We start from the raw sequence: 19,903 nt of genomic DNA on the forward strand, positions 1-19,903 counted from the left end.
TTAATTTGTAAAATGCATCAACTTGCCTCTTTCTATTTCATCTCTGAAGTGCCTGTCAAACGTAGGTCCCCTACCTACATGCATGCTAGGAATTTTGTTACTGTTTTCATTTCTCTTAAAGTTACTGAGCAGTCCATACTGGACCCACATGTGTGCAAACACACACACACACACACACACACACACTTTCTATTTGACTGAATTAACTATGTGTTGATTACATTCAAATAAACAATTAATCCAACACTCATAAGTAAACACAGGCTGTAGACTCCAAGTCTTTGGATCACTGACAAAACAACAGACTTTCTTTGTTAAAGCTTTGATTCATCTTTTCAAGTACAGAAAGAGAATTTAGTTCTTAGATAAAATACTGGTTAATTGTATTTTTATGTTATCTTGCTTTTAATTGCTCAAATAATTAATTTTGTTGTATAAACTGATTAAGCACACAGATTTCTGTCACAATGGCAGGGTCTTCTGATTAATCTTCTCTGTTTGGAGAATCTGTAATACAGTTTGGCGATCACAATGACACAATAGGCACATTATTTTTCATTGTATTTAGCAGAATCATTATTGTTAGTTAACCAAACCTGATCTAGAAAGATGGCTTTCAGCACTGTAAGCCTATTTTAAGCTTTTGAGAATTTGTATAAGAAATATAGAATTTTCAAAAATGACTGTCAGTTATTGTTTTTGCTTCATTAGAGAAACGGACAGATAAGTCAGCTGTATCGGGGGCCATTCGATTGAAAATCAATGTGGAAATAAAAGGGGAGGAGAAGGTTGCTCCCTATCATATACAATATACATGTTTACATGAGGTAAGCAAATTGAATTGCATTTAAAATAACCTAATAAAGAAATTGGCCTTATGGATCATACAGAGAAATATTGGGCTAAAAAGTATAATTGCATTAGGTTTTTTGAGTTGTTCCCAGAGCTCTTATTCTGCACTCTAGCAGGCACTGTGCCGGGGCATCATAGAGCCTATGCCTTGCTCCCTGAGGGGAGGGTGGATGCCCTCTAATGAGTTTAGAACAAACTCATAGCAGGGATTAACAAGCAAGAAAATGATAATGAACAAGTAGAACAGATTAAATTACCATTCTTCCAAGGAGGAAGACGAATGTTAAAACACATTCACTGAAGAAATGAATAATGTCAAATATTTGGAAGCATTTAACATCTAGTACCTTAGTCATGCAGGAGAGGATCCAAACATGATTGTTTTTGAGAAATCTGAGTTAGTGCTCGGATTTTATTGAAGATTTAATTAGTATTGCTTGTCACTTAGAAGTGTAAAATTGTTGGTGTTGTATCAATGGCTTTGGGAGTCAATATAACAAGCAGTGTTTTCTTTTGAAGATTGTCTTCTTATGAATCATTGGTACAGCAAAGGTCTTCATACATATTGAACCCTCGTCCATTTTAACTACCCTTCCCACAAACATACCTGGGTATGGAGTATCAGAATGTATCTGGTAGTCACCCACACATCAATAAAAGAGGATATACCCACTAAAAGCCTGGTTGGCTTAGAGAGAGGTAGTGACCACCCCAGTTGAATCCAGAGGACCGATTCATGAGCTCCCTTTTATGCCTCAGTGTAGATAAGCAAATAATCTTTGGGCTTATATTGAATGCTTTACATCTGAGAGCTTCGAGCTGTCACCAGAGCCTTTCTCTGACATAAATAACACTTGCCTCATGTATCGAAAAATATGAGGTGAAGCTGAGGAGTGTACTTTCCGCATGCTCAACGAGGTAAAGAGAAAGTACCTTCCTAAGACGGAAAAAGATAGAGAATTGCCCTTTGCATATTATTTGCCCTACATATATTTATGAAAATTAATATATGTGATTACTTGCACCTCTATTTTACTAAAGAAGGAATGGGCAACAGTGTCTAAATCATTAACACATTACACAGTAATTAGGATAAGATCTAGCTTAATTTCCTGACTACCATCAGCCAATGATATTCCTTTGAGAAAGGTTATTCAGTTTTCAGACCAATAAAAGAAATCCCTTGAACTGGCAGAATGGGGAGCCAACTCTGGCCTTCAAGGTCAGCAGAGAAGATTTGAGATAGAGGAACAGCATTATGCTTTGCCTTTTCAAGAGCCTTTTCTGCTGGTCCAAGAAACCAAAAAGACTGAAATCCGAGGAGTCTTTCAGTGACCTGGGTTACATCTATGCAGTAGTTCTTTAACTTGTTACAGGCAAAAAGGAATAGTATGTACTGATTTTTTTCATTAGAAAATTCTCAAACATTCATTTTCAACCTCAATTCACTGCCCTGACTCCTACCACTTTGCAGACAAATGATAATGTATATATCATTTATATACCTAAATGTATTATCATGGTTAAAATCATATTGTTTATGCAAGGCTCTATAATTTACTCAGAACCCATGAATGCAAAATATGTCCTAGCATGTATAAGTGTTTATGTGTAAAAATTTCTACTTCCTTCTAAAATGATTTGGGATGTATAAAACTTTTGAATCATTGATTCTGTATAGACCAAGGCAGAAATAAAATCAGAATTTGCATAAAGATGTGGTGAGTTAGAATAAAAATCCAAGAGATTCCTATTACTTACAGATTACAATGCAAATATAAGTTACTGAAAGTTACAGTTAAATATTTTTGGCCTATTCTGAGGAATTACTGAACAACTGAAAATCACTTACTTTCAGAATCTATTCCATTACTTGACTGAAGTGAAATTTAATGGTGGAGTGAAAATCCCAGAGGTCAAAGGAGATGAAGCCTGGAAGGTTTTCTTTGATGATGCTTCCCAAGAAATAGTTGATGAATTTGCCATGCGTTATGGGATTGAATCCATTTACCAAGCTATGACGTAAGTGCTAAGACCATTTGCATGTTCAAAAATCTCTGTTGAAATATAAAGAAAAAAAAAAAGAAAACCATTAATCTCCCCTGTAATATAAATGAAATTTTGATTAAAGAGAATTACATTCTAATGTGCCAGTTTGATGCTGGCTACTCTTTCTCTTACAGTTATCAAGTATTAAGATTTGGTAATTCACTACCACCACCTTTGCAATCCTAATTTTGTTCTCAAAGTGGGTCCCTTCCTAACAGCATTAGTTGCATCTAGGAATTTAGAAATGCAAATTCTCCATGCTACTCCAGACCTACTGAATCAAAAACTCAGAATGGGCCCTGTAATCTGTGCTTTAATAAGCCCCCCAAGTGATTCTCATATCCTGTAAAGTCTGAGAATCAATGCCTTATTTGATAACTGAGAAAACTAAATTATGATTGGATCTCTGATGACTGAAGGGCATTATCCAAGGTTACAAAGTGTATTAGTGTCAGCACACCTAGAGCAATTACAGTGTCTTGACCCTAACATTAAACTATGCCTTCCTTCCTCTATTTATATCAATGCTGCTAATTCAGTAAAACCAAGATTTATTGAGTACCCAAACACTACAGTAAATGTGGTACTATAGAAGTGACCCACAGAGTCATAGTCCTTACTGGGAAATTTCAGTAAAGATTTAGAATTGAGCTTTTACTTACCCACACTGTACCTTTTGAAACCTCGCTTAAGTTTGTAAGTGCATTTTGTTCAGATAGATACCATATTATAATATGCAAACTATTTATGAAAATATATTACATGAATGTTTTTTCATATTAATGATCATATCTTATTTTCATGTGAACCAAATAGATGCTGGCCCAGATAGTCATTTTCAACATATTAATAATGGATATGGGTTGGACCAGAATCAATGCTCTTCTTCAAGTTTACTACTCATAGCATTTAATCACCAGTCATAATTCTAGAACATCGTATGTAAGAATGAATTCTTTAAAATGTCTAATAGAGAAAGCATGTGTGCTTTTTTCAGTGTGTAGGATGTCCTAATGCTAAATAATAAAGACTTGTGGATTTTTAAACATGAAAAGGAACTTAGAGGTCACCCAATTTTACCTCCCTCCAAATTAGGAAACTCTGCTACTGCATCCCTGACTGGCGGTCGGCATCATCTGCCTGTCCATGTCCAGTAATAGGAAGCTCACTCCTTTTGAGGCAACCTGTTTTGTAGCTGGACACCCACAAGGGACTCTGTGACTTTGCCATCTGCTCTGTCCCATGTCAATGGCTAAAATAATGTAGCAGAACACCTAATATAAAATTTGAGTACAATTAAATATTAAACCATGATTAACAGTCTAAAGTCAATGAACTGTTCTGTCAAAAGAGAGCTAAGCTGAGAAAAACAAAAACAAAAAATTACGGATTCTGAAAAGAATCTCAGTAAAAAAAAGATGAACTTAAATGGATTGCAAAATATCTCTGTGAGCTGATGTCATTTTTTTGTTTCCATGTTTCTTAAATTCTCAGTAGAAAAATAGTAACTGTACAATAGTTTAAAAGAAGAGAGTCACCCCTCCATTTTATTCCCTTACATTTTAGCTTAAATAAACAGTAACAAGAAAAAAATTGTTTTTGGATACTTATTTAGCATCAAGTGACCTGCAGGTGAATTGAGTCCTATCACAGTTATAAAACTCAGTTTTGACAGAGCCCTTGCTCATACTAGAAGATAATGTAAAGCAGGGATTGGCACATATTTGTGTGTGTACAGGGCCAGATAGGAAATATTTGCAGCTTTGTGGGTCCTATACTCTTTGTCACAACCACTTAACTTCTCAACTTTGCACTCCTAGTGTAAAACCAGCTGTAGATACTAGGTAAACAAATGGGCATATCCATGTTCTGATAAAACTTCATTTTAAAAACAAAAGATACATGGACTGGGTTTGGCTGAGGTCCTTGGGCTGCCACATGCTGGTCTGAAGAGGGAAAGGAAGGCAGACACTCACAAGAAAAAAGAATGCCTTCTCTGTTTGTGGTAAACCAACAAACACACTTTGGTGGTAACAAAATGTGGTAAATTGTATCTACTTCTCATTATAAAACTAATTCAATATTGATATTTTTATTTATTAAATGCTTTTTTTAGCATTAAGTACAGGCACACATCAGAGACACTGCAGGTTTGGTTCCAGACCACTTTAGGAAAGCAAATAAAGAATAAAACAAGCCAAATGAATTTGTTTGGTTTCCCACTGTATATAAAAGTTATGTTGACACAATACTGTAGTCTGTTAAGTCTGCAGTAGCATTATGTCTAAAAAGGTAATGTACATACTTTAATTTAAAAATGTTTTATTGCTAAAAAACGCTAACTATCACCTGAGCCTTCAGGGAGTTGTCATCACTGATCACAGGTTACCACAACAAATATAATAATAATGAAAATGTTTGAAATATTGTGAAAATTTCCAAAATGTGACAGAGACACGAGGTAAGCTAATGCTGTTAGAAAAATGTTACCTATAGACTTGCTTGACAAAGGGTTGCCACAAACCTTCTCGTTTGTAAACATAATATCTGCAAAGCACAATAAAGCTAAGTGCAGTGAAGTGAGGGAGACTTGTACTGACCTAAATGGCCTTACTGTTTTCCTCAGCTTGACAAAGCATTAGACAGGCTACTTTCTGCCTCTGGCCCCTGACTTTCCTCTGATGGTGGCCCTTTCAGAGTCCAGAAGACCTAAACCCAGAAGCCCCTGACCTCCCTTTCCTTAGACCATTTACTTTAGAAAACTTATAAAAGCAAATTATTTATCTGCCCCTTTGCAAATGTAAATTTTCTAAAAGCATCTTGCCAATTCTATAACCCAGAACTAGCTTTGTCAGGGACCTGGTAGGATCCCTTTCAGGTATAATCATCCAGGAAGATAGACCCCTGTCTCCCCCAGTCTTTGTGTGAGGGTAGGTGCCTTGCTCCAAATTGCAATACTACCTCCTGTCATGAGGATGGGAGAAAGTATATTTTTCCTTCAGGTAAGGCCAGTTAGCAAACACTGACAGCTAGGATTCCCTCCACCTCAGCTCTTAGAAACTCTCTCTTCTCTCCTCTGTCTCGGTTCTTAAGAACATTCCCATTATTTATTTTAGTGAACTTGAATTCAGACTGAATTCCCTTTTGCATAGCCTTGAATAACATTTTCCTTGCCTATTTAACTTTGTCTACTGAAATTTTGGCTTTGACAGTATAAAATCTACCATGTCACTGAAATAAAAATAAATACCTATTATTCAACAGTCTGATAACTCATATAAAATTTACTACCAACAAAGATATGATCTCTTCATTTACTCTTCATTGGTGATTTTTAATTGTTGAAAATTATTTTTTGTAGAAAAATATCAGTATGTTAATATTATGATTATATGTGTAATTATCTCTAAAAATTAGAGATAATAGAAGGGAGTCACTTAAAGGGCACTCAAACTATTTTCAAAGATTTACAAATTGAAATCTTCAAGAGAGGAGTCATCTTTCATTATTGCTTTATAAGGAGTTCTAGTTGTTCTAGTTGCATGATAGAAACTCAATACATATTTGTAACTGAAAAAATCAGAAGCAGAAGTTATCGAATTATATTTATTATCAAATTCTCCTGGTACATCTCTTCATGTCAGAAATTTTTAGTTGCAAAAAGCAAGCAAAAGCAGCCTCATCTTTGAAGTTTAACCAGTTGCCTATTGAATCAGTATTTTTCTGTTACTTTGAAATCTTCCTCCAGGGAGCCCAAAAACATAACCAGGAAACCAACCAACCAACCAACAACAATAAAACATAGAACTAGACATGTCAAGCTTACCCCAGAAGTATTTTCTTTTAATTTTTAAAAATACAAAATTGGGGAACTCATCCTCAAGGAAGCAGACGTCCTGCTGTGGGTGAGGACCCCTACAGCTTTGGGAAAGGACAAACCTGCTTGATTCTTATGGACTTTCCTAGACACCGCTTGTTCAGAAAAAGAAATCAAATGGGAGTTTCTTATGATAAAGTCCCCTACGCTTAGCCAAATCCCCAGGTAACTTCATAATCTTCCTTTTGTATTAGAGATTGCTAGGTTTCTTTTAAGCATGCTCCCATTTCTTGAAGATGGATTTGGAGCAGAAATAAAGGGGAAGTATGTATTAAGTCAGAGAGTCTGGTTGTACATTATTAAATTTTCCTCTTGTGTATTTCTCATCATAAGGAGGTGAATCTATTTTTCTGGTAGATAACCTGAACATTAATACTGAAATCCCTAGTCCTCCAGGGTACCTCCTGCCTACTGTATGCTCTCTCCTTTGATCACAGAACATTTGCTATGAACGCACAATTTATTACCCCTATTTGTTGCACAAAAATATATCCTCTGTTTTGGAGCATTCATGAGAGGAAAAGAAGGGATTACAATTTTCCTGTTTGGACAAGAGAGTGATAAACTACTTGGAGTATTTGTTCCTACATGGTAAATGCAACCATCCATCTAAAATAAAAGCAATTTCCCCATTTATGACAGTAAAAATGAAGAGTCTATTTGTTTTTTGAAAGAATCCACTATTCCACATATTTTGCATCAGGAGTTTGGGCATGAAGCCTGTTTCCGTCATGGGAATTTGGGGAGTTCTTGATTCTTTTCATCTATTTATACAAATATGTATGTTCTTAAAAATATTGTGACCAATTCTTCACCCCTGAACACATGCAAGACATTTAATGTCATCATCAAATACTAAATTGTCCTCTGCAGGTGATTTCTGTCAAGCAAAATGATTTTAACTGGATTTGTAGTGAGTATTTCATTTATTATAAAATGGGACCCAAAGTATCTCACAAGATCTGAGATTCTGTTAGACTATGGTCATCCCTCTGTAATACCAAAGAAAAGAAAAGCATTAACATCATTTTTTTTACCTTGGTGTATTTAGCAAACAGTCTCTACTTTGGCATTGCCTTCTTATTCTAATTCATGTTTAAACCAGAACAGTGGGGATTTAAAACATTCTACCTTAAAGCCACTAGTCTATTTTAGCTGCTTGAGCCATGAACTTGCTTTCTAAGGAGAATGTTGCTTAATTGAATCGTTCGTTCATTTCTTTAAGAAATATGTATTGAGTGCCTGCTATGTGCCAGGAAGTTTGGTAGCTACTGAAAATACATCAGTGAACAAGACGTCAAGATCCAGTCCCTCATGGAGCCCTTATTCCAGAAGTTGTGACTCATTTATTCAGTAGACTTTTTCTGAGTGTCTAAGTATGAGAACTAAGGGTGATGGGAATTTAGCAGTAAAAGATAGCTCTTGCCCCCAGGGAGCTCCTAATTTAGGGGGAAGAGGAAAAAATTATAACAGGACTGTAAAATAGACAAAAAATAACAAGACAGTATAATAGCACCTACGTGTAGGTTCTCAAAGAGCAGACGTGGAAGGACCAAATCCAGGCACAGATGAGGAGAGATGTCAGAGAGAGCTGATGGGAAGACTGAAGGGCCCATCCTTACTTGCTCTCCAACTTCCATCGTTCCATCCTCTAAACCCAATGCATTTCATTCCTGTCCTGGCCCACACCACTGCCCATGTCTTCAAAACTCCATAACTGAGCTCAAGCAGTACATAGCATATATGAAAAGCTATGATGCTTTTGACCAGAGGAAAAGCGATCCTTAGATATGTGAGCCCTCTTTAGTGACAATGATGAATAAAATATTTGCTTATAACATGCTAATGCATTCTAATCTGAATTTTAGGGAGTGTGATAAATATTGTTTTCCTGTATTTCTAATACCAAGAACTCAGTCTTTCCATTCATCTTGTATTGTTTCTCTGAAATCTCTTCTAAGGATCTAAGAATCATGTGTCTTTCTAATCCTAGTGTTTTTATTATCATTAAAAAATAATCTATGTTCAAATCTCTTAAATTTTAAAGGCATTTCCATCCCTTGAAAACCACAAGGTTGGTGTGATTAGGGACAATTGTCCATGAAAAGACAGGTGAGTCAGATGATTGTCTTATTATTTTCCATCATTATGTCTACAAAACAGTAGCAAGTGAGCTGAGTCCATAGTGCTCTTTGAAATACTTCCCAATATTTTACCAATAACATTTATAAAGTCAATGGTTGGTAATCTTGTAGCATTGCTCCAGCTGAAAACATTGCCAGTAACTACTTCATTATTGGCAGCTTAAGCATCATCTTTTTGAAGTTTGTTACCAACTTTTCCCATGGAACAGAAATTCCACTTGTTTGTAAGAACTCTGAAAGCCAGAGAAATTGAGCTTCTGACATGTCGGGCATGCAGCTGATTTATGGAAAGAATACAGGTCTTGACTTCAGTCCACTCCTGTTTCTCAATTTGCTCTGCTTCCTGCATGGTAGTTAAAGTCCATTTGTGCTCCCGCTCAGGAGCCCTAGTGTGGAGCTTACAAAACTCTCTCATCTCTATAATCTTATTCCCTCCTCCAAAGAACCTGGGAGATAGATGACACTACCTCAAGAGAGATTATGATCTCTCCAAGATTACTTTTTAAGGCAGTAAGCAAGTAAACCAAGACCAAAACTTGGAACTCCTAACTCCAGGATCTCTCTTCTACTATAGCTACATCTGTGTCAGTGATGTAGCTTCCGAGAGCACAATGTATGCTACCATAACAATAATATCACAGAAAGGAACTGGAGACCATGATGGTCAGGAACTGGAGACCATGATGGTCGTTCAACCTTCTACCTAATTTAGCAATCCTTTCCCATGTTTAAAAAAAAAAATCTATTGAGGCACATACAATAACATGGCCAAATCTTAGCCTGTAGCTTGATGACTTTCATACAGGTATACACTCACGTAACTATCACCCTGATCAAGACACCAAACAGTCTCACTAATTTTTTTCTCCTTCACCTATTTCACCCATTACTCCCTCCCCAAGGTAACCATCAGTCTGTTCTCTGTGTTTAAGAATCTATTTCAGTTTTGTTTATTTGTTCATTTTGTTTTTTAGATTCCACATATTAGTGAAACCATAGGTTATTTGTCTTTGTCTGATTTATTTCACTTATCATAACACCCTCTAGGTCCACCCATGTTGTTGTAAATAGCAAGATTTTATTCTTTTTATGGCTGAGTAATATTCCATTGTACATATGTACCAAATCATCTTTATTCATCTATCAGTGGACACTTAGGTGGTTTCCATATTTAGTTATGGTAAATAATGCTGCAATAAACTTAGGAGAGCATTATATTGTTTTGGATTAGTGATTTTGTTTTCTTTGGGTAAATACCCAGAAGTGGAATTACTGGGTCATGTGGTATTCCTATTTTTAATTTTATCAACGATGAGCATTTTTTCATGTGTCTGTTGACCATCTGTATGTCTTCTTGGAAAAATGTTTATTCAGTTCCTCTTAATCCATTTTTAAATTGGATTTTTCTAATAGTACTACATTTTTAATGTTTCCTCCTCCGCATTTTATGTATATGGTATCTTCTTTAACATCATTTATTTAATGATTTACTTAACTAATTTTCAGAAGTAGTTGATTTTACTACTTTTATCTTTTAACCCTCATACTACCTTTTAAGTGATTGGTCTACTACTTTTGCTATCTCTTTGCTTCTACCAGTGAAATATCTTCTTTTCATGATTTTCTTCTAGTTATAACCTTTCTTTTTCCTTTTAAAGAAATTCCTTTACCATTTTCTGAGGGTGATTTAGTGGTGGTGAACTCCTCTAACCTGTGTTTATGTGACACGCTCTTTACTCCTTCAGTTCTGAATGATAACCTTGCCAGGTAGAGTATTCTTGGTTGAAGGGCCTCTTGTGTGGATACCAGCTGGGGCCAAGCTGGCAGGGTGTTTGGTGTCAAAGAAACACAGTCTGGGGAGCTCCCAGGTGGGCAATGGGCTGGACCTTCTCTGGTGGGGCAACTGGAGTCACAGGAAACTGTCTGGGGGTACCCCAGAAGGGTGATAGCCAGGGCTGTGATAATGGGGTGGCTAGAAGTAGATGGTTGCAGTCTGGGAGTCTCCCAGATTTGCAGCTGGCTGGGATCACGCAGACAGCAGCAAGGAACAGGAAGGGTGTAGGCAGGCTAAATCCACATGAGTGTTGTGCTCGTCCCACCTTGGTGGGACTGCTAAATCTCTGACAGGGTTTTGTGGTGTGTGGAGGCTGGGAGGCCACGTTTCACATCTGAAACTGCTTTGTTCACTCTGGCCCTGCTCTTGTCCATAGTGTCAGTATGCTTAGGTTATTTCCTGACACATTTTTTTATTGTTTTTGCTGTATATATGTGTGTGCATGCACATGCATGCATGTGTATATTATGTTGATATAATATACAATGATGTTTGTATCCTGTTTGCTTGGCAACTTACAGGGCTCCTTTGAATCAGCATTTGTTGACCACTTGGTGTTGTCAGCATTTACCTGCAGATCTTAAACTGGAAGGCAAGCCCCTGAAAAGCTTTTACTCATTGACATGACTATTCAAATGCAACTGTCTTTTAGACTGGGGGTTCACCTGTTCCTCTTGGTAGGTTCTTTACATGCAAGAGATTTTTTTTTTCCTGGACAATGTAAACAACCTGTGAATTCTTGTCTTACTAGAAGCAGAGCATAAAAGATTATATATAATCCCCAGAGTATACTGTTCCCAGTGTTTTTTGAGCGCTTTCTTCTAACTAACTTCAAGTCCTATTGCCCATTCCCTGTTGCACAAGCTGCATTGCAATCTTGGGAGCTGTATACTTTTTTAATGGATATAGAGTGAGAAGGTGTAGGAAACAGGAAGCAGCTTCACTGCCTCAGGAAGCCATTACCATTGTAGGGGAGTGACTGACAGCTTTAGTGGCCAGCTGTCTAGGCCCTAGGTCCTGGATATAATGGCACACCATGTATGGTTCCTAGAAAGATCCATCCATTTCCTCTCTTGGCAGGTTAATATTTTAGGAGTTTAGATACTAGTCAGTCACTGAATATTCTCAATCTAGCCAGCTGCCCTGAAGTTAGGTAAAATCTTTCTCAGATGCTAGGAAATCTTTGATTGGTACTCCTAAGTTCAAATGCTGCTATAACTTTCAGTCCTTTTTTTTAATATGGGAGAAGGGATATTTCCATAGGAGATTTAGAGGGATAAATCATGTGTGGCTAGCTACCTCCCATATTACCCCAGAAATCATCTCAGTTAAAGGTTAATCAAAAAGCAAAATGTTTCTGTCAGTTCTCTAAGATGAATACATATGTAATGCTCTGGGAAATTTTTTACTGCTCTCCATATATTGATTGTAAGCAAAATATATTAATCTTCAAAGTAATTATCATCTTTATGATGTTATCTGCTATACACCTCAATCAAACGTGCACAAGGCAGTTGGATGTTTTGATAAACTGTCACTTGAAGGTAACCAAGCACGTGTCCTGTATACTCCACCTCTACATAAATACCTTTGGCCCATACTGCTTTTACTTGTTTTCACTAATGCTTATTGGTCAAGTCTTGTGTATAAGAAAACACTATGCTGGAGGCAGTCTGGGTTAAGATGATACTCAAGCAAAAACTAAACACATTCTGGAAGAAACAGATTCATACACAAGAAACACACAACGCTGAAGCGAGACGGAGGAGGACAAATCAAGAGACGGCAGACTCAGTGTAAGAGAGATGGTTCTGAACTTGCATTGCCTGAATTCCAATCCATAATCACATTACTTGTTCTGTGACCCTAGGGAGAAAAATATTAGGAAAGGAAAGCAACGCTTAATTACAATAGATACAGGGAAGGAGTCAGACTTTAGAAGCACCAATTCTAAACAGAACAAAACACATATTCCTAAGGTTACATGGTATTATGCTCTTCTTAGTGGGAATAGCAGCTTTCCCTACCTGACCTTCCTACTTCCAGAGGTCATAATAAACTTCAGACATAACATGGTTAAAAATTGTTTTGCTAAGTTCAGATTTCAGAGACATATACAAGGTTTTAGGTTTTAGAGATCAGAAACAGTGTAATTCTGTGATTTTTTAGTTTTTCTCAAGGTACAAAATATTTTGTTCCTTCTGACTGTAGTATGTGAAGTGCTTAGTGATATTGGGAGCAAGGCAGAAGTGTCATTTTTGTTTCTTCTACATCTCCTAAATAGTTTTTGTGTTTCTCATACCCACGCATTTCAATCCTTTCTTATGCCACTTAAGAGTCATCTTTCCAAATTCATCTGATAATGTCATTTCCCTCTGCAGAAATCTTAGCCACGTCCTTAATAGTCTACATGCAAAAGTCACAGTTCCTTAGCTAGAAGCCATCAGAATCTGGCCTTGATCCATGTTACCTTGGTTGTCCCTTGGCACCTCCTCAATTTCCATCCTATTTCCCCTCCGTGTAGGTTCCTGTCCCTCCACTAACACTGTCTTGTTAAGGTCACAGTAATGTTTGTCAAGTCCCATAGTCTCTTTTCTGGCCTTAGAAGCTCTTTTACTGCATTTACCAGCATCAGTTACCCTTCACCCTTCAAGCCTCCTATTCCCATGGTTTCCTTGACAATGTCCTGGCTTTACTTCTACCTCTGTTTTCTCATTTGTTCTAGTCATAAAATTTACATTTTTTCTTCCACTAGTCCCCTATATTTTGGTGTTTCCCAGGTTCTATTCCCTGATGCTTCTCTTTTCATTCTACATAATCTCCCTGGATGATCTTACCTTTTCTCATGGTTGTGACTGACTCCTTCCTACATGCTCATGACCCCAAATCTAATGTCCAGTCCAGGTTTCCAATAACCTGATGAACATTCCTAGATGGAAGCTCTACAAGCACTATAAGCTCAAACTTAACTGAATATACAGTCCCCGCCTTATAATTCCTTTCTCCTTTTGGGCAGAAACACCATTCACCCAGACAGCACAAATAAAACCTTGGGACTTAACGATTTCTCTTCCCTATCTCTCACTCATCAGTCACCAAGCCCTGACAGTTTCTCCTCTCTCAGTATTTTTCAGATCCATTCCCCCTTTCTATCTCTACAGCTGCTTCCCTAGTTCAGACATCCATCACCTCTGACTTGGGTCTATTATTTGTGAATAATTGGGGAAAAAAAAGATGTGATAAGCATAGTATTAGTTTCTTTTAATTTTTATTTTTGTATCTTTATATCATTTATGGTATATTTTCTACGCTGTACTTTTCATTCCCTTGACTTATTTATTTTGTAATTGGAAGTTTATACCTCTTTATCCCCTTCACCTATGTTGTCCATCTCCCCACCTGCCTCCTTTATGGCAACCACCAGTTCTCTGTACTTATGAGTCTGTTTCTATTTTGTTTGTTCATTTGTTTTGTTTTTTAGGTTCCACATAAAAGTGAAATCGTACTTCCATTTATCTTTCTCTGACTTATATCACTTAGCATAATACCCTCAAGGTCCATTTATATTATGAAATTTGTGGTATTCTTAATAGGTATTAATTCTAATTAATTTAGTATATAATAATGTCAGAACATCTATCTTTTATTTAAAGAAGCAGTCAGTGATAATCTAATTCCTGGGGTTAATTTGTATAAATCATGTAACTCTCATGGCATACATTGTTATTTGTGATCCTCAAAGATCCATGATTACAACTTTAATTTACTTTTATTAGCTAGTATCATGACAAGCTAGGTGAGTGGCCCGGCTAAAATCTAATAGAAGCCATTATCCATTTCCAAGACCACCATTCATTTATTTTGAGTTGCCACTCAGGGCATTATTATGTATGTACATTACGTATTTGTGTTCAGTAATGCAAAATTCAGAGCTACCTAGATGGAGGATATATTATGAAGACATGATAGGAAATTGGGTCAGGTGATGTACTGAAAATTCCCTTCCTCCCTGAGTGTTGTATCTTTTCACTTTTATCTCAAGCTATGCTTTCAATTTGCAAGCCTTTAGTTATAGTTCAGATGAAACAGGGTTTCTTAAGGGAACTTAACACTTGATATTTCTGATGTTTGTAAATGATACTATTATTCAAGGTTTAAAAGAAATGGTCTTTAATCATAAAGCTGGCATAATTAAACGTATCCTCACTTGTTCATCTGTTTGCCTAATTAAATCCTTTATTTACCAAGATGCTTGGTAAACAGAACTGCTTATGGAAGATAATTCCTCTATGGCAAAAGCTCACAAACTGGACTCAAATAAGATGTTAATAAGTTCACTTGTTTAATCAACATGCAGTGAAAGGGCCTCTTGCTTACTTAATCACTGTGAGAGGAATACAGGTATAAAAAATATTCTGGCTGGAATATATCATTTCAGGAACTGCAATAAGCAGGGATGTAGTTACTGGAGAAGGGAGACTCCTGTGTTACTGCTCTCCAACCATGCTAGATTCCACTGGGAATTGCACTTTTGTGCACACACCACACTCTAACATTTGGGAAGAATGATGCACATCTCCCTGTGGCAAATCACATCCTAATTAAGCCACTTCACATTTGTGAATGAGAAATTTTTAAAAGGCTGATATTGCTTTCTCTTTCAATTAAGAGATTGTGGAGGTTTTTCTTTTCATAAATGTAGTTGAGGAATTATTTCATTGCTGATGTTAGAGGACATACTGTTATGTGAATTAATTTGATCTGTTTTAAAAGTACTTAACGTTTTTGTCTTGCAGGCACTTTTCATGTCTGTCATCCAAATACATGTGCCCTGGGGTCCCTGCTGTCATGAGCACCTTGCTGGCGAATATAAATGCTTTCTATGCTCATACAACTATTTCAACCAATGTACAGGTTTCTGCCTCAGATCGATTTGCTGCTACCAACTTTGGTGTAAGTACTATTTTTTTAACTTTAAAATTCCTAGTTGCCTGTGGGAATTTCCATTTTCAAGGGGCTTTGGATTCCAGATATTCTTGAAATCTTAATGCAGAATGGACATCTTAAGATCTCTTAGTATATAACAGGCTAAAGCTAAAAGTTCATTTAAACATAGTCAGTGAAATAACTTTATATGGCAGTCAGTAGGTATCTTTATTAGATTAAATCTCCATATCTGAAACAACCTTTTCCGGGGGAGGGGAAACATACATTTTGTGAGCAAGTACTGGGATTTTGTAGGAAATTCTCCATGTGCACCAATTTGGGATTCACCGTTTCAGATACTGTTCCTGGTAAGCGGTTTGGTTGACTTCTCTGGAGCTTTTAGGCTCCACTTGTACTTCCTATTGTCTCCTACTTCTGTTGAGGAATAATTGCATATCTTATAAGAAAAAAATAGTAGGTATGGCTGAGGGAACTATCTGTACCTTATTAAGACTGTCCACCTGAAGTATTCAAATGTATCAAGAAAGCACTGAAATGTAGAAATGCAGGGATCCTGAGAATTCTGAAATACTTCTCTGTTGCACCTGTCACTGGATCTTGTCTACAAGCATAATTAAATTGAAACTGACAAGACTGGAAATAGAATATAAACCGACAGTAATCCCAGTAAAGTGGTGAAGATCTAAACTAAGAATTAGTGAAGATGGAGAAGAAAGGACAAATTCTGGGGCTTTTCAGGGCATAGAATCAACAGCACTTGGTATCTTTAGAAAGATGGACAGTAAAGGAAAGGCAGATTCCTAGAAAGATTCCCAAGGTTTGGTCAGGAAAACTGAAAAGGCAACAACTCTCTTCAGTAACCCTGGGAGACAGGTATTTTCATTCACACTTTTGTGTTTTTTGTGGAGGAAAATAACATCCATTATAGGAAAATGATTTCTATGACACACTAGTTACTTTTCCCACTGCATTTTTTCCATATTAGTTCACTGAATAAACTTTTGTTATTGATTATGCTGTTAGAAATTAAATTTTGGAGTATGTGTGTAGGGTAGAAACAAAGGAAACCCAGGGAATAAAAGGGTATAAAGCCAGTAAAAAAATTGCTCTTACTTTTACTCTTTTCTTGTCCTTTTCATCTGAAGAAAATGCATATGAGGTATGTGAGATGAGCTGAAATGAATCAAAGGAAAAAGTAATGGTTATTTAATGAAAAAGACAAAACAAATCCTAGTAGAAGAAATCACTATCTGGATCAGGAGTTATAGAGTTGGAGTTTTCAAATTTAGCGACTCAGTTCAGTTATTCAAGCCTCAGTTTCCCAATCTGCTCAATGTTGTCAACAATGATTTCTCTAGCATGTCTCTCAAGTTTAAGATGAAAATCAAATAAGGTAAAAGATGATAAGCCAGTTTGTAAAAGTTTGAAGTGTTCTATAAATACATGGTATGAAGATTTTCTCTCTCCTGCCTTTCCTCCAGTATAAATAATATTCCATTAACTACTTTTCTTAGATTGACTGTTATAAGAGCTGAGACCAAAGAACATTTCCTCTCAAGATACTATTATAACCAATATCAGATCATAGAACAGTTTTGTTATAAAAAACCTCCTTTTGGTGACAGTATCCACTGTCTTGGGATTTTACCCATAACATAAAGCATTCAGTGTTATGAAATTGTTTTGCTTTTAATATTCTGCTGGGGTACATTGGAGAAAATAAGCCAACCTTGTGGAACACTGAGCCTTCCTACCTCTGAGAAAGAAGATGTGTTTATATGATTATTATCCACCATAAAAGCTACCTGGAGAAAAATGACACAGCATTCTGCTTTATTTCATACAGACCCAGAGAAGGGAAACCCACTTGATTTTAGGACTTTTCAGTGTTTCATGGCAACATGGTTATAACAAACTTCATTTTGTAAATCAAATAACTTATTGTAGCAGGGGGTCAAAAAAAGAACTTTTTATTCAAACTACATTTTGACAAATTGATGATGTAGAATGTAAATTTGATTATATTTCTCTACGTATTGAAAATAATGCTATCTGATCAAATAGATCTAAGTATTATATCTCCCACCTCCAATTTAGGATCTGAAGTTCTTATTCACCTGAGTTTTGAAGCTAATACTGTCAATTGTGACTCAGAAACATCATTATATTGGTCCTCCATTATTTTCTCAAAGATTGAACCCATACACTTTGATTTTCCAAAAAATGAACCAGTGGAAAACTTTCTTACCTATGAGGATTATAAAACAAATTAGAAAGCTGTTACACTCACAAATTCAGGCTTTTGTGTACAAGTGTTATTTGAAGTCATGGTTTGGATTAAAATGGAAAGGACAGATCCACTGGGTGTCGAGAGGAGAGACAAGCAAAGTTTGCTGAGGAAAATGGTTATAGAAATTAGATGAAAATGATAATAAAAATGTGGTGTGATGAAAGGCATTATGATACTTTAAGAAAAGAGGAGTTACATAACATTGTCAACTATCACAAAATTTTCAAGGAAGATGGGGAAAGAAAGGAGCCCACTGTTTTAGCAATCAGGAGGTGACTGCTTAGTGAGAGAGTTGAGGCTGAAGCCTGATTTCATATGGTTCTTTGGTGAATGGCATAGATGAATAGTTCTTTAAATTAGGGCCTACTTATTCACTAAAATACACTGTAGTTATTAAAAATCAAGTTTTTAAAGAAAAGCTCATAAAATTTACCAAGATCCATGGTATAATGATACATTAAAAAATATACAAAACTGTATATACAATCTAATTCCAACATTGGAAACATGTTTGCACACATGTGCACACGTGTGCACACACACAGTTTACAAATAGTACTGGAGAGAAATGCTTCATAATTCCAATGGTGCAACCACTTGGTAGGATTATAGCTAATATTTTGTTGCTTTGTTTTCTATCCATCTTTAAACTTTTCTGTTAACATTTTCTGATTACTAATTTTATAATTAAAAGTGTGAATAAAAGAGCAAAAGCGGATGAGGAAATATAGTCTGTTCTGCTAAGGAACTTGAATAAGAATGATAAAATAGAAACTGGTCTAAAGTGAGAAAGTTTTGCCTATGAAAAAGATTTTTACTGTCTGGTTGGGTGGGGACTTTTTATTTAATAAGATATGCTTAAACATGTTTATAGATTGTTAGGAAAGGAACTAGCTGCAAAGGTGAAGTTGCAAATTTATCAGAAATAGAATAAATGGTATAGTAACATTACAGAGGAGAAAGAAAGTGTGGTTAAGAGGAGAGAAGGAGTGACATTCTTAGGAATAATAAAGGACATGTTCTGTTCTGAAATCTAAGGAAATAGGTGAGAGTTCTTGCAGAGAACACCAAGCTTTTTATTTAGGAGTGAGAAGTTGGGAAAGTCATACCTTATTTCCCTATCTTCTCTACAGTTGTCTATAAGGGCAAAGAATGTTTATCTACAAGATGAAGGCTATAATAGACACATGGGTAAAGAAGGTTAGTAAAGATTTGGATAAGCTACTGGAGAGGATATAAGAGGAATATTTCAAGGCCATGTAAGAGGAATTCCTAGTAAAGCAGAAAGTCTCATGTGATATTGGGAGGCATAGATTTGTTGTCAAGACAATTGATGTGGCTGTGAGATTTTCTCAGCATTTTGATACCGATGTAGTAACATACAGCAGATGGTTAGACTGACTCTAGGTTGAAATTTTGCAGAATTTTGGAAAGGTGAGGAAGTTAATATATAGATGATGCTGTCAAGAGAAAAGATGAAGTGATTCACCATGGGGTCTAGATTTGATAAATGGCACCACAAGAAAGAGAGACAGAGACAAAGGATTTTGACCTCATACATTTCAATACAGATTTTCTGGGGGAAGTCTCAGGTCCAAGATGTAGCTCTGGGAGTAAACTGTTGAAAATTAAGTGTAAAAGAGTGTACTTTAGATTGCTGAATTTTCAGGAGTATATCATGCTGTTTGTTGAACACAGCCATCCTTGAAACTGGAAATACTGAGAGTAATTATATCATGGAAATCAGCAAACACTAAAATCCAAGGCTTTTTTCTTTTGGAGAGACAGTTTAGCAGCACACCGTTGAGTGTACATGTTCTGTGGAGTCAAGAAAATCAAAGAACTTTATTGGGAAAATGTCTCCCTGGATGTTGAGGTCAAGCATTTGAAAGGAGATACACTCCTTGAGG

General features: G+C 36.3%; 1 protein-coding gene across 1 annotated transcript in view; it reads left to right on the forward strand.

The window, feature by feature from the left end:
* The window catches only part of UNC13C (unc-13 homolog C), a 539,874-nt gene that overhangs the window by 275,434 nt on the left and 244,537 nt on the right, over positions 1–19,903 (forward strand). Inside the window, exons 11-13 of the mRNA XM_073211882.1 lie at positions 712–827; positions 2,711–2,874; positions 15,553–15,709. Coding sequence (XP_073067983.1) covers positions 712–827; positions 2,711–2,874; positions 15,553–15,709 — 437 coding nt within the window. The remainder of the gene's footprint in view (positions 1–711; positions 828–2,710; positions 2,875–15,552; positions 15,710–19,903) is intronic.

This window comes from Manis javanica, chromosome 8, assembly GCF_040802235.1.
Source record: "Manis javanica isolate MJ-LG chromosome 8, MJ_LKY, whole genome shotgun sequence".
Lineage (NCBI taxonomy): Eukaryota > Metazoa > Chordata > Mammalia > Pholidota > Manidae > Manis > Manis javanica.